Source organism: Schistocerca gregaria, chromosome 4, assembly GCF_023897955.1.
Source record: "Schistocerca gregaria isolate iqSchGreg1 chromosome 4, iqSchGreg1.2, whole genome shotgun sequence".
Taxonomy (NCBI): domain Eukaryota; kingdom Metazoa; phylum Arthropoda; class Insecta; order Orthoptera; family Acrididae; genus Schistocerca; species Schistocerca gregaria.
The window spans coordinates 655,513,968-655,528,373 of NC_064923.1; the positions used below are offsets into that span (position 1 = coordinate 655,513,968).

Genomic DNA, 14,406 nt, shown 5'->3' on the forward strand with positions numbered 1-14,406 from the left:
GGTTTATGTTTATACTCAACTACCACATGAATGTGTAATGCCACTGACCATGTATATAATTGTGTTTGTTTTTAGAGTCTTATGTCACTGGTCAAAGTCAATGGGTGGGATCAAAATCTATTTTATCCCTGAATCTTATTTTTATTATGCAGAATTACATTGCAAGCAGGAGTTAGATGAGAAACTGGTACAAGGAATGCTAAAAAGAAACTTTTCAAGAGAACTGAGGTAGAACAACAATCAAATGAAGTCTTTATACGCAGTGGTCACCCATGTTCTTGAAAGTGACTTCCTTAAAAAGGATCCTTCCATATAGCTATAGGGTACCACTCTTACAAAGATAATAAGCAACAACTAATAAAGAGTTATTCATAATTTTCTAGCTTATATTCATCTAAGCTAATATGCCATGTTGGCTATGGTTTGTCCATTTGATGCACATTTAAAACAATCACAAGCAAAAATGCAAGTGATAGTGTAGGCAGTTAACTAGTTATAGCCCAATGTTTGTAACTGATGTGCCAGGGGAACTGAATACAACAAATTTTGAGTTCGTTGAATGCTAGTTTGTAAATACAGTTGTCCAACACCATGTCCTATTAGGTTAGAACTGAACCACACTGTAGGAAATTTTAGCAGTCTGAAGTAAGACCAGGATATGTATATTTACACACACACACACACACACGGAAAAACTCTTAGGTTTTCCCCAGTTTCCCATTGAAAAGATACTACTTCGCAAATGAAAAAACACTTTCATGTTAAGTGACAGTATACAATCCCTCACAGTTGTGAAACTTTTCAATCTGTTGAATGGTGAGGGTTTTATACATGGGTGCAGAGTTTTCCAGCACTTTAGGAAAACAGAAAAAACAAAGTCTTTTTGAAAGATCTTTGATGCACAGCAACATGTACACAGCTTATTTTCTTATTACAACACAGCTTATTTCTATTATGAAGTATATATACAAATTCTACAAAGTATAACAATTTGTGAAGCACTGAAATGAAGACTGGGATACATTTTTGTCAACCAATAGCAGCCCATGTCGTGTGATCTCACCAGCCAAACAAAAGCAGTTCACTGGCAAGTAGTGCAAACACACAAATAGGAAAAGTTAGTGGTTTTATTAATATACATGTACTATAACTACAAGCTAAGTTTTCACATACAATAGTGGTCTTTTGTGTTGCTCTTTAAGACCTACCTAACAAAAACACCGGTAAAATTTTAAATACTGACAAATGGCATGCCCTCAGAGCATAAAGTTTCGAACAACATCACTTATTTTCCCATTGAAAATAATTCACGTTGCGCAAAAGAGAAAATTAAATTCAAAGTAATGCTTCTCAAACAGCCATTTGCAATATTTTCCCCACAACTTGTTAGAAACAATTGCATTTGAGCAATGCTAAAGTGCCAGAAAAATAGGCATTCCTATGATAAAAGTTCATGCTTTGTGTTTGCCTTTTGACACATTTTTGTTTGGAATTTCATGCACAATGGGGCATTATGTGACCATTTACTGCACTGCAGCATGTTGATCGAAGGGGACATATGAATATACTGTACTTAGGGTAACTTTCACAATAGCATAGTTTTCATCATAAAGGCCGAGATTTTACTGTCAGCAGATTCTAATCTGCTCTGTGTTTTGTTAATAATGGCACATTTTCTTTGCAAATTGAGTTTGATTTGGCATTTTCCTCTCATTTATGTTCTATTTCTGGAGTATTATTCTGCAGTAGTGGGCTAAAGTAAAATTTAGTTTTTATCAGTCAAAATAAAATTTTAACTGAAAAATAAAACAATGAAAAATTCCCAGGTTATTACTGGATTTCCCAGGGCTTATATACCCTGGAATAACACTGGTGCACTTGTATTGAAATGCAATTATTGTACATGCAACTGCAGAGCAAGTTCTCACCAGCTATTCTGAAAGGACTATAAAGAAATATTTTATGAGAATACAATACCAATTTCTGCACCATGTCAAAGAGATGAGTGTATTTCATCAAATTTCTTTGTGGATGTAGTGTCAGTGTAATAACCCAAGGCACAGACTGGTCAGTCACCAAACCCAATTATTTTTGTTTCAAATTCATCGACTTCACCAAACTACAACCACACTTTTGATGTTTAACTTATCTAAACCTCTGGAAAAACTACAAATCAGCGCCTTACCATAGCTAGGTTTCTTGCAATCACATCTGCATTAATTTAATTTTCCTATTTCAGGCAGAGATGAAACCACTGGTTCATATATCTACATCTGCATTCATACTCTGCAAGTCACATTGCAAATTACCTGTATATTCCTAGACTCACCATTTAAAGCTATTTCTTTAAACTTTGTAAGCTTTCTAAAGTTACTGATAAAATTCAAGCATGCATTCGCACAGAGTCATTTAAGATCGACAAGATTTTGGTGGAGTAATATTGGCCATGGTCAAGTGGTGACAGTGTGCTGGCTGCTGTCTACATAGCCTGTAGCTTGGGAACCAGCCACTGAAAGGTTGAAGTATGGACACAATGAATACATTCCCTTATATGTCACTGGGGCAAGCAACAGTAATGTCAGAGAAGGCATTGCCACTGTTACAATCAGCAACAGGAACTCTGAGACAGTCACCACTTGACAGTATCCAAAAGCTGGTGGATTTTAAAGCATGGCTTGAAGCGTTCATATTCCTCAGCACAGTCTGCATCTATAAGAAAGCTTAATAACTGTAATACAATAGTGCTTTCAATTAGTAGTATTTTCTGAGGTATCACATTCTGTAACATTTTCCAGCACAGTACACACAAAAAAGTACAATAATTCAGTATCAGGCTAGAGTGTAATATTAGACTCCCAAGATCTTAAATGTGGGGACAATAATCTCCAGCAGAGCCAAAGCTTTGGGTTAACTAGAAAGGCAATAATGTCCACACAAGAATTCAAACCTAACTCGTTCCAAATGAGTAGGAAAATTCAGTGCACAACCTCACAGGGTACTTTGAGGATAGATCTTTATTAACAGACATTAGAATCATAGAACCTATCAATTAGCTACCAAACCCTCTTGACAACTACACTAGCTTATAGTTATTCTTATAGCAGAGTTAACTGAAATTATTTTACTTTCTAAAGGCATGTCCAGTTCATGCATTTTTCCCCTTTAACTATTGCTGACACATAGGAACAAATGCACAAGCAAAATTTTGTTGATAGAGCACATTATACACAAGGGTGCTGATGTGTTGAGATGTTGGCTCATTCCAGCAGCTTTCTATGCATCAATTTCTTTGCCTGTTAACGTATGTCATGGTGGTTGTGATGAAAAGTGACAAAGAAAGAAAACATGAGGGAAATTGGGTAAAGTGACATTTTGTTTGCAACTTTCAGGAGAAGTTCACAGCAAGAGTGATTTTCAGTCTGGGGAGCTGTACTTTTATGCATAAACTTCTGCAACCATACGGCTGGAGAAATATTATAAGCTGAAAACTGGCCATGAATACCAGTTGCAGACATGTATTCACGTTTTTCTACGCAATGCATTTCAGCAATTACTGAAACTTCGTAAGGTTTACAGGGGTTTTCTGTAATCTGAACTTTCACCAACTTTCAATACATAATTTGTGATCTATTTCATAAAAGAGTCATTTACACAACTTCTTTAAAAAAATAAACATCAAACAACAAATGTCAAGTTGTAATGTAAGGAAAAGGGATTGCTACTTACCACAAAGTAGACATAAGTTGGAGACAGGCTCAACTAAAAGACTCTTGTCCATTGCCTTTTGGGCATAGCATTCGTGAGGAAAGGACACACACACACACACACACACACACACACACACACACACACACACACACACACACACACACAATCTGATATGAATATAATAGAGGGAAACATTCCACATGGGAAAAATATAAATAAAAACAAAGATGCTGTGACTTGCCAAACAAGAAAGCACTGGTAGATAGACAATAAAAAAAAAACACAAACCCACAAATTTGAAGCTTTCACAACCCAAGGTTGCTTCATCAGGAAAGAGGGAAAGAGACATCTGCTTGTGTGTATGTATGGGTGTATATACCTTTTTTCCCCCTAAGGTAAGTCTTTCCGCTCCCAGGATTGGAATGACTCCTTACCCTCTCCCTTAAAACCCACATCCTTTCATCTTTCCTTTTCCTTCCCTCTTTCCCGACGAAGCAGCCGCCAGTTGCGAAAGCTCAAAATTTTGTTTGTGTTTGCGTGTTATTTTATTTATTTATAAAACACACAAACACACACACACAGAATTTGAGCTTCCGCAACCGGCGGCTGCTTCGTCAGGAAAGAGGGAAGGAAACGGAAAGATGAAAGGATGTGGGTTTTAAGGGAGAGGGTAAGGAGTCATTCCAATCCTGGGAGCGCACACACACACACACACACACACACACACACACACACACACACACACACACACACACACACACACACACGTGTGTGTGTGTGTGTGTGTGTGTGTGTGTCCTTTTTTCCCCCCTAAAGTAAGTCTTGCCACTCCCAGGACTGGAATGACTCCTTACCCTCGCCCTCAAAACACACATCCTTAAACGCAGGAATTTCATACACCCCAGAATCCATTGGAATGGAGACTGCTTTCCAAATCTATTTTTTACCTCACCCTCACTGTCTACTTCAATTTCATGGAGTTTGTGAAGAAGCTCCACGTGTTCAATCCTTTTCTTTTCAGATATCAGCATCCTGAGTTTTTGGGCTTAATATGTCACTATAGCATGAATATTTGTCCACAGTTTCAACAGACAATTTTCACAAATCTGTATAGGCTTCTTGTTTGTTACCCTACTTGAAGACATATTCTTTAACAGTGGTAAAGAAACTAGTTACTACAATGTCATGCTAATAATTTACAGTTAGAGCATCACACCTAATTTTTATTCATCTTTTATTTAGAAATTGCATTCCATATGACATTTGTTACCAGTAAAATTCTGGTTCCTTTCTTCAGAGTATATGTCAGTACACAAACACCACAGAAACAACGTCCAGCCTTTCTCTGCCCTCTAATGCCCAGAGGGATCATTATAATCCTTACTATGTAACGATCAAATTCTGAATTATTTCAAAATTTTATGCAATTTTTATTTTTAATGTTTTTACATGATTTATATATCATTTACAGCATGTATACACGGACAGGAAAAAATATTCCCAACTTTCACTAAGATTTCCATGTTAAAAATACACCTTTCGCCAGTGTTAAATGGCTGAACACTCTCTGAACAGTAAACCTTATCAACCCTTTGAAGGATTAAGGTTTATACACTTTTATTGAGGTTCCCGGCACTTTAGAAAAAGAAAGCCCTTTCATGTGCAGCATCATCTACACTGCATATATTCGTATTACAATACCCTGCACATTTTCATATTATGTAAGTTTAAATTCAAATTCTACCATATAGGACATTAGTTTCTGAAGCGCTGAAATTGTGTTGTGCTTTTGTAACACCATGGCTCATGTTGCACTATCTTGCCAGCTATGACATATTCAGAGCAAAAGATACATGATGTAGTCTGCCAGTAGCAACATCACTGAAGTGCATGAACACATAATTAGAAAACAATGGTTTAAATCAATATATGTAGTGTAGCTACAAGAAAAGCTAAGCTTTCACATATAGTACTGATCTTTGTGTGTTGCACTTTAAGGGACATCACACAAATGTGCCAACAAAATCTTAAATAATGACAAATGTAGTCTTCTGAGACCAAATTCTCTTAAGCAGGTGGTCCTGTGATTTAAGACACTCACCACACATTCTCACATGTAGTGAGAGTCATCTTGCACGAAAGAAAATTTACTTTGAAAGTAGCACTTTTCAACCCATTTGCTCGCAATATCTTCCTGTGACCTCTTAGAAATAGTTCCATTTCAGTAATTGCTAGGTGCCAGAAAACAGGCATTCCAGGCTTGTACAGGTATGACGACGTAGAAAGCCCACGTGTTCACACATCCAAAGCACCTAGAGATCTTACATCAAAGGAAACAGGACATTAGAGGATACTCTAAGAGCACTGGAATTTCATAAACCAAACCAGAATGCATAATTTAGCTTGACGTGCACATTTGTATGTCCAGATTCATAGTGAAGTAGGCTCCAACCTGATAATCTTTTCAGTGTGGTTTTTGGATTATCTCATGTATCATGGTATAATACCTTAAGATGAGAAAGTGCATTTTAAATTCAGCAAACAGTTTAAACCAGCCAATATTGTGGAATGAAACACCGTTTCAAATTGACTGCCTCACCAGAAAAGATTAATTGAAGCCAAATTTTTTTTTAGCAAAGACAAAAATGACTTCATTGTTCTGCGAGGCAATTAGTGCTCGATTGCCACAAACATAAATCACAGAACAGACTAAAAACATTTTAGCCTTCCCTAACTATGTGAACATATTCTAATTCACTTGCCAACTTTCATCCGCAGAAATCTGTTTTGTTTTCATTTGCCATGAGAGCTATAAACAAAAGAAGGAACAGCAAAATCACTAAACAGGTCATGTGTCCATACTTGCCAAACTTAAGCCTGGAAATGTGTGAGCGAACAACTACACTGAGAGGACAAAATTTGTGTGTTAGTGATAGGCACCTATACAGACAATTTTAGTATCGTGTACAAGGCATAAATGGGCTGTCATTTATACTAAGGTGACTCGTTTAAAGGTTTCCTAAGTGATTATGATCACATTACGAGAATTGAGAGCATTAGAATATGGAATTCTAATTGGAGCTAGATGCATGGGACATTTCATCTCTGAAATCATAAATTAATTCAATATTCTGAGAAAAACAGTGACGAGGGTGTCAAGAATACTAAATCCCAGGCACTACCTTTCACCACAGACAACACAGTGGCCAATGCCTTCACTTGGCACAGCAACAACACTTGGAGTTGCCACTGGTAACAGGCAAGCAACACTTCAACAGCAGAAATCAATGTGGGATGTATGACAAGTGTTCCCATTAGTAAATGCGTCAAAATGCATTAATTGGGCTTTGGCAGCAGACACTGAATGCGGCGTTGCGAACATGACATTGCCTGCAGCACCTCTCCTGAGATCATGACCACATCAGTTGGACACTAGACAACTGGAAAAGTGTGGCCTGATCAGATAAGCTGTGATTTCAGTTGGTAAGAGCTGGTGATAGGGTTCAAGTGTGGTGAAGACCCTACAAAGCCATGGACACAAAAACTAGTAGTGGCTCCACAATGAAATGGACTGGGTCCTCTGGTCCAACGGAAGCGATCATTAACTCAATATGACTGGCTTTGTTAAGACCATTTGCAGCCATTAATAGACTCATGTTCCAGAACAGCAATGGAATTTTTGTGGATTACAATGTCCCATGTTACCAGGCCATATATCTTCACAATTTGTTTGAAGAACATTCTGGACAGTGAGTGAATGGCCAGCCACACAGATCACCCGACAAATACCATCCAACAGTTACGGAACAATCTAGAGGTCTGTATTCGACAATTTTTTTTCCAGTAACACTTTCAAAATTATGGATGCCATTAGGGCAGCATGGCTCAACATCTCTGCAACGGACTTACAATGACTTGTGTCCAAGCCATGCATTAACTGGTAAAAAGTTGTCCGAAAGTGTTAGGAGGTATGATTCGACACCTCAGTGTAGTATTTTACTTGCAAAGAAATGCTAATCTATCGTTAGGTCTGATCTGGGTTTGTGACTATTTCGTTTCCTATGAATTTGTTCCTGCTGAAACTAATGCAAATTAATGTCTAAACATAAACAGAGCAAACTTCTCATTCAACCTCAGAAATCTTACACAATTCTTTTATACCCGTTTTTACAGAAAATAGTGCGTCCCTGGAGTGCATCATAAACTATGGAGGTCTTTACTTGTGCATTCATTCGCAACACAAGCATAAATGTCAACTACTATGGACATTGACCAGCTGCCATGTGTTAGTAGTTCTCAAGTGTGCCACTGTTGAAGCACATTTCAAAATACATTTGATTATATTGATGTCTACGAACAAGGGTCAAGAACTCTGTACCCCCTCCGTCACTTAAACCACAATGATGCAAACAAAAAACATCAAGAAGTAAAATGGCTGAAGTTTGGGAGTGCATGAGAAACATTTAAGGCATGCCACCAACAAATTATTTTAAAGGGGTGAATATGACCCCTCTGTGGTTAATTTTTTTTTTTAAAGGCGATTGTGCACAACGCACTGCTTTCAATACACAAAGCACACATTACAACTGGACAAAATTCATGACAGGAAATATTGTTGCAATATCTTTATGCAACATTCTTTTTAAAAAAAATTAAAATTAAGAAAAATTGACCCCTCTGGGCGTGTATAAAAGCATCAGCTTGTGTTTAAGCATAAACACACACAGAACCCAGATGCATGTCTTCTGCTAAACAGCTCAAGATACTCAAACCAAACCAGGGACGCAATGCACTCCTTCGATAAAAAATTGAACAGACGTGGGTGCTGTTTGAAGTATGTCCACCAGTGGACAGGAAAAAAGGCATGGCATGTTAACAGCTAAGCACTGCACCACCTCCCTGGGTAATTTGAATCCTTCAAGCTAGACAATGCCATCATAGATATAATTTTAATAAACAACCAAGCCTACTTTGTAACTATTCTACAATTAGTTCCTTTACGCACTACCCATCACGATGTGCTATGCCCATCGTCGACAAATGTACGATAACATGCGTACATAACTTCAAACCTATACAGAATATAACATTACTTAAATAACATCGTAAAAAATCCATTTCAGGCATTGCACCTCGTGTTGAACCAAAATAATAGAAATTGTAAACATACACGTTAAACAGCGTCCCTAAAACTTAACAAGAAATGTACACTACAAAATAAAGAGTTGAAGGGGGGGAGGGGGGCATGCTACACCGCATAGACCCAAGCCTTACTGTATCTCGTCACTAGGACTACATAACTAAATTTTTAACACTTACATCAGGATTTCTGCCTCTGTTGTCGTCTCTGGGACGATTCGCAAATCTGCCTCTGCCACCACCAAATCCACCACCGCGGCCATCGAAATTGCCCCGGCCTTCACCACGACCGCCACCGGGATGATTGTTTTGCCCGGCATGGTTTTGGCCTTTCCGGTCGTGTTCCTCTTCATTCTTAATGTTCATTTCATTTGCAGCGTTTTCCATTGCTCTACACGTAGTAAAAAGAAATTTATAGAAATCAGTAAAATAAACACTCAACCGCAGTTCGAACAGAATTCGTTATACCACAATAATGCGCAATACAATGGGAAACCATGCAAATAAAAACATAATTCTGTACAAACTGTTGAAAATGTACTTACATGTTAAGTTATAGTACTTTATACCTGTTTATGTGCTATACTTCACGCTTAAATCACCGCTCACGCTACAACCGGACTCTAGATGCCACACGTACCAGGATAAAGGACTAATGGCGGCCAAGTAAAGCTCCTTCCGCGCACGAATGGCAAGTGGATCGAGATGCTTCCGCGCAACGAAGTGCGCCCTGAAATGGGGGCGAAAAGAATCCTATTTTGACACCTAAGTATATAAATCATTGTCAGACCTGATATTTATTCTTAATATAAATTTTTTTTTCTTAAAAAGCTTACCAGTATAAATTAAAATGTTACCACTTTCTTTCGAGTCTTAAATGACTGTAAGCTACAGTTGGGATGTTACTTGATAATCGTTTATTGGTTCTTCAGAGGTTCATTGTAATAAACTTAAAACAACATAATACAGTTATTTCATATCTTACGCGCTGTCAGCCACATAATTTGCAGCATGAAGAAATTCGCGGAAGATAAAACGCTAACGATTTACTCCACAAGAAATCCACAAAAAAATTAATTTATGGCTTTCATAAATTATTTACATTGAAAAAGTATATCGATATGATATTTTGTGGATGACTGTCTTGCAATTTTTTGCAGAAACATTGCACATGCTGACTACACGCATTGTCTTGAAAGACAAGACGTAGAAGTGCATTTATAATATCAGTAATAATTGTTTTATTTAATAACCGGTCAAGTATAACAAGACCGTTAATGGAACACTGACGAATTATAATTTTTCGAAAAGGAAGAAAATAGATTATTTTCGTAAGCAAATAGCTAGTGGACTCCAGCTTTGATTATCGACCAATCAGATGGACAGGAGATCCTTAGAACAGTACGTGAGTCGCAAAAATAAGATAAAAAAGCATTGCGCAAATTGAGTTATCGGGATTTATTTAGGCATGAATTTAGAAAGGAGACCAAAATTAATTGTATTCGATTTAGGTGAGATCCACTATTTTTTTAGGTCTGAGAAAAATAGAAGCTGCTAGCATAAATTAAAATACCAACAGCAGAACGCTATTACCAGCGGCAGATTCCAATAAGCTCCTTCTTACATTAGCGTGTATATATATAAAAATGATATAAATTTACTTAAAACTAGTAAGAGAATTTTGTATTGCCTTAATTGTTTATTTAATGAGTTACAGATTATACGTTATGGCCGTTCTGGGTGGATACTCACGTTTCATTGCCGCTGCGAAGAAACAGGTTGGTCCGGAAAGATTCTGTTCGAAACGTTTAGAAATAAGTAAAGTATTATCTACGGGAGAAGTCAGTAACTCTCGTTTCAATGTGTCAAAAGTATAGGAAACGTCGTAGATGCCGCTGGAAGGAAAGTTCCTTACTACCCCGAAGTTCCAACAGTACTTGAACATTTGAAAGCTCAGGGTTACACCTTAGCAGTCGCATCAAGAACAGGGGAAATAAGAGGGGCCAATCAAGCCCTTCAGCTTTTTAACTGGGACAAGTACTTCACGTACAAGGAAATATACCCCGGTCGCAAAGTAAACCATTTTAATCAGTAAGTCAAATAAAGCACAAATATCATTATGATGACATCAGTGTACTTCATTGGAGAGGCACAACCATGTAACAAAGGATGCACAGTAGTTTGTAGTAAATTAAAATGACAAAAACCTTAGAACAACTTAGTTGCTTCATATTTTTTGCCCATATCGGTTATGCTAATGTATCACCAAATTTTAAAATACATTGACACGTATGTAGTTTGCCACTTACTGTGCTTCAGAGGTCTTTTAGTAACGTTTCATAACACTTTAACAGTAGTAAAACTACTGCTATTCCACTTTACAAGACTAAATAGAATGTTTGTTACTCACCTTGATATATACCATATATATTTCTCCTTTTATTTGTGGTTTTGCCTTATAAATTCCAGCTCTTTGATACTATGTTTCAGTCTTCAAATATTAAATAGTATATTAGCAATGACTGTATTGTCACCTATAACTTTTTTAACCCATTACCCAAATCCTTCCCAAAGCAGTCAGTGAATCTGTTAGCAGTTCTTCATTGATAGTCATTCTTTCTCAAGTGGTGCCAAAGTAATCTGTGAATTTTATTGATGCTAATATCTTTGTGAGTCTGACTGCATTGCAGTTTCAAACTTTTATTCACTTGATTTACCACTAATTAAGGCCTAAGGCAAAAGAAGTGTGTATTGTTCATGATTTAGTATTAAAGTTTAGAGTTAGTCCATCAAATAAGTAATCAACATTTTGTTCCAGCTACAGGGGTTCATTATATATTGATAAAAGCTATACTCAAGTCTCTTCAGCATGACATTCTGGTAAACTCACACTTCAGAACTGTCTTCGAGAGGAAAGAAGTCATAACGTTTTTAGGGTTCTCAGCTGAAGATTATGAATGTTGGATAATTAAGCCACATTTTTCTCTTTAATTTTTTTGCTATATACCTAAACAAAACTGAAACTGTCATGATAGACTTTGTATTTCCCCCTTTGTTGTAGTTCTGGTCTTCAGTCCACAGACTGAAGCTCTCCATGCTACTCTATCCTGTGCAAGCTTATTCATCTCCCAGTACCTACTGCAACCTTCATCCTTCTGAATATGCTTAGTGTATTCATCTCTTGGTCTCCCTCTACGATTTTTACCCTCCACGATGCCCTCCAATACTAAATTGGTGATCCCTTGGTGCCTCAGAATATGTCCTACCAAATGATCCCTTCTTCTAGTCGAGTTGTGCCACAAATTTCTCCTCTCCCCAATTTTAGTCAACACCTCCTCATTAGTTATGTGATCTACCCATCTAACCTTCAGAATTCTTCTGTAGCACCACATTTAGAAAGCTTCTATTCTCTTCTTGTCCAAACTATTTATCGTCCATGTTTCACTTCCATACATGGCTACACCCCATACAAATACTTTCAGAAATGACTTCCTGGCACTTAAATCTATACTCGATGTTAACAAATTTCTCTTCTTCAGAAAAGCTTTCCTTGACATTGCCAGTCTACATTTTATATCCTCTCTGCTTCAACCATCATCAGATATTTTGCTCCCCAAATAGCAAACCTCCTTTACTACTTTAAGTGTCTCACTTCCTAATCTAATTCCCTCAGCATCACCCGACTTAATTCGACTACATTCCATTATCCTCGTTTTGCTTTAGTTAATGTCCATCTTATATCCTCCTTTGAAGACACTGTTCATTCCGTTCAGCTGCTCTTCAAAGTCCTTTGCTGTCTCTGACAGAATTAGAATGTCATCAGCAAACCACAAAATTTTTATTTCTTCTCCGTGGATTTTAAATCCTGTCCAAATTTTTCTTTTGTTTCCTTTGCTGCTTGCTCAATATACAGATTGAATAACATCAGGGAGAGGCTACAATACTGTTTCACTCCCTTCCCAACTGCTGCTTCCCTTTCATGGTCCCCCGACTCTTATAACTGCCTTCTGGTTTCTGTACAAATTTTAAGTAGCCTTTTGCTCACTGTATTTTACCCCTTCCACCTTCAGAATTTGAAAGAGAGTATGCCAGTCAACATTGCCAAAAGCTTTCTCTAAGTCAACAAATGCTAGAAATGTAGGTTTGCCTTTCCTTAATCTATTTTCTAAGATAAGTCGTAGGGTCAGTATTGCCTCACGTGTTCCAACATTTCTCCGGAATCCAAACTGATCTTCCCCGAGGTCGGCTTCTACCAGTTTTTCCATTCGTCTGTAAGAATGGGTTCTTATTGGTACTTCTGACAGGATCCCCCATATTCATGAGAATGGGGTCCCACAGTGCTCTGTACTGACTGTTTCTCTCTTCTAGTAACTGTCAATTGTCTAGCAGCAGCTGCAGGGCCCTCAGTATCTCCCTCCTTGTATGAAGAGACTTTTGCCTCTACTGTTCCTCCTCAGTAAACTAGATAAAAAGCAGTAGTGTTGTATCTCAATGAGGCACTTGAAACTTTCAGCACATGGTGGGAGCATGTAGAGGGACTCTGGCTGAAGCTAAAAGAATAACTGACGATGCACTGGATAGCTACGTACCAGTAAAAATAAATCTTGTCAAACCAAATTTTGGCTATACTTTATTGCCTTGTATCTACCGAAAGAGTAATTTTCTGAAGTTAATACTTTACTTATCTGCAGCCTGCCAGCATATCAAAGTTCTGCAGGTGGCACCCAAATTGCTCACATAACTGAATTATCAAAGTTCAAAGTGCTAAAAAATGCAATCCGTCAATTTTGGCTTGTTTTAGCTGAAAAAATAGCATTAGTTTTAATGTCAGGTCGATTTGTTGCCATTAGATCCAATACATTTCCATCATGAGTGGGGTCTACCGAAGCTTCCAATCCCACCTGTCAGTTTTGACACGTGATGTAAGGCTGTTATTGTGTGTGACGGCACGGAATTTAGTTTGGAGAGTGGCGTGTTTCTTAGATGTCGTTTTGATGCGATCGGTGGTGCTCTCTGGTGGTGTGTTAGGTGATGTTATTTGTTTAGTTTGTGAGTGTGGCGTCGTGTGTGAACTTTGGTAAATTGCTTTTTTTATGTCTTTGGTAGGTATGGGACAGTGCATTGTCTCTAATAAAATTTCTTCAACTATTCGGATTTTTGGATGAAGTCGCGAAGTGTTCAGTATGTCGTGAAGAAATGAGGCTTACTTAAAGTTCCGGCATTTCGGACCATGGACGGCTGTGGAGATGTCGTAAGGATAACAGGTCAAGGGAAGTGTTCAATCCCAATGTGTGGCTGTGAATGTTGGTATTGGGAGATGCTTTTGAGCTATTTAGGTCAAGGGAAGTGTTAGGTCCTAATTTATTGGATTGGGAGCTGCTGTTGAGGTCAAGGGAAGTGTCCTATTCCAGATGATATTGTGTTTAGTGGTATTTGGGGAGTTTTGTTATGTCAGTTTTTTTCTTCATTTTGTGTGGGGCTGGATGTCTAAATTTGTTTATATTTATATTAAAAATTCCAAGACTTACCAAGCGGGAAAGCGCCGGCAGACAGGCACAT

The 14,406-nt window shown here is 37.8% G+C and overlaps 2 protein-coding genes across 12 annotated transcripts in view; one reads left to right on the forward strand and one right to left on the reverse strand.

Annotated features, from left to right (window-relative positions):
- Positions 1–9,770, reverse strand: part of LOC126267402 (hrp65 protein-like) — a 140,253-nt gene extending 130,483 nt beyond the window's left edge. For 4 of the 11 annotated variants that reach the window (XM_049972630.1, XM_049972627.1, XM_049972624.1 and 1 more), the window contains exons 1-3: positions 9,684–9,770; positions 9,417–9,577; positions 9,028–9,238 (exon numbers count right to left, since the gene is read on the reverse strand). In XM_049972630.1, the coding sequence (XP_049828587.1) occupies positions 9,028–9,234 (207 nt within the window). In that variant the 5' untranslated portion in view covers positions 9,235–9,238; positions 9,417–9,577; positions 9,684–9,770. Of the gene's footprint in view, positions 1–9,027; positions 9,239–9,392; positions 9,601–9,683 lie in introns of those variants that run through there. The other 7 variants (XM_049972625.1, XM_049972619.1, XM_049972622.1 and 4 more) reach the window with 7 other exon arrangements.
- A 498-nt stretch (positions 9,771–10,268) lies between these two features.
- The window catches only part of LOC126267405 (magnesium-dependent phosphatase 1-like), a 44,126-nt gene continuing 39,988 nt past the window's right edge, over positions 10,269–14,406 (forward strand). The window contains exons 1-3 of the mRNA XM_049972633.1: positions 10,269–10,358; positions 10,565–10,625; positions 10,720–10,938. Of these exons, the coding sequence (XP_049828590.1) occupies positions 10,316–10,358; positions 10,565–10,625; positions 10,720–10,938 (323 nt within the window). The 5' untranslated portion in view covers positions 10,269–10,315. The remainder of the gene's footprint in view (positions 10,359–10,564; positions 10,626–10,719; positions 10,939–14,406) is intronic.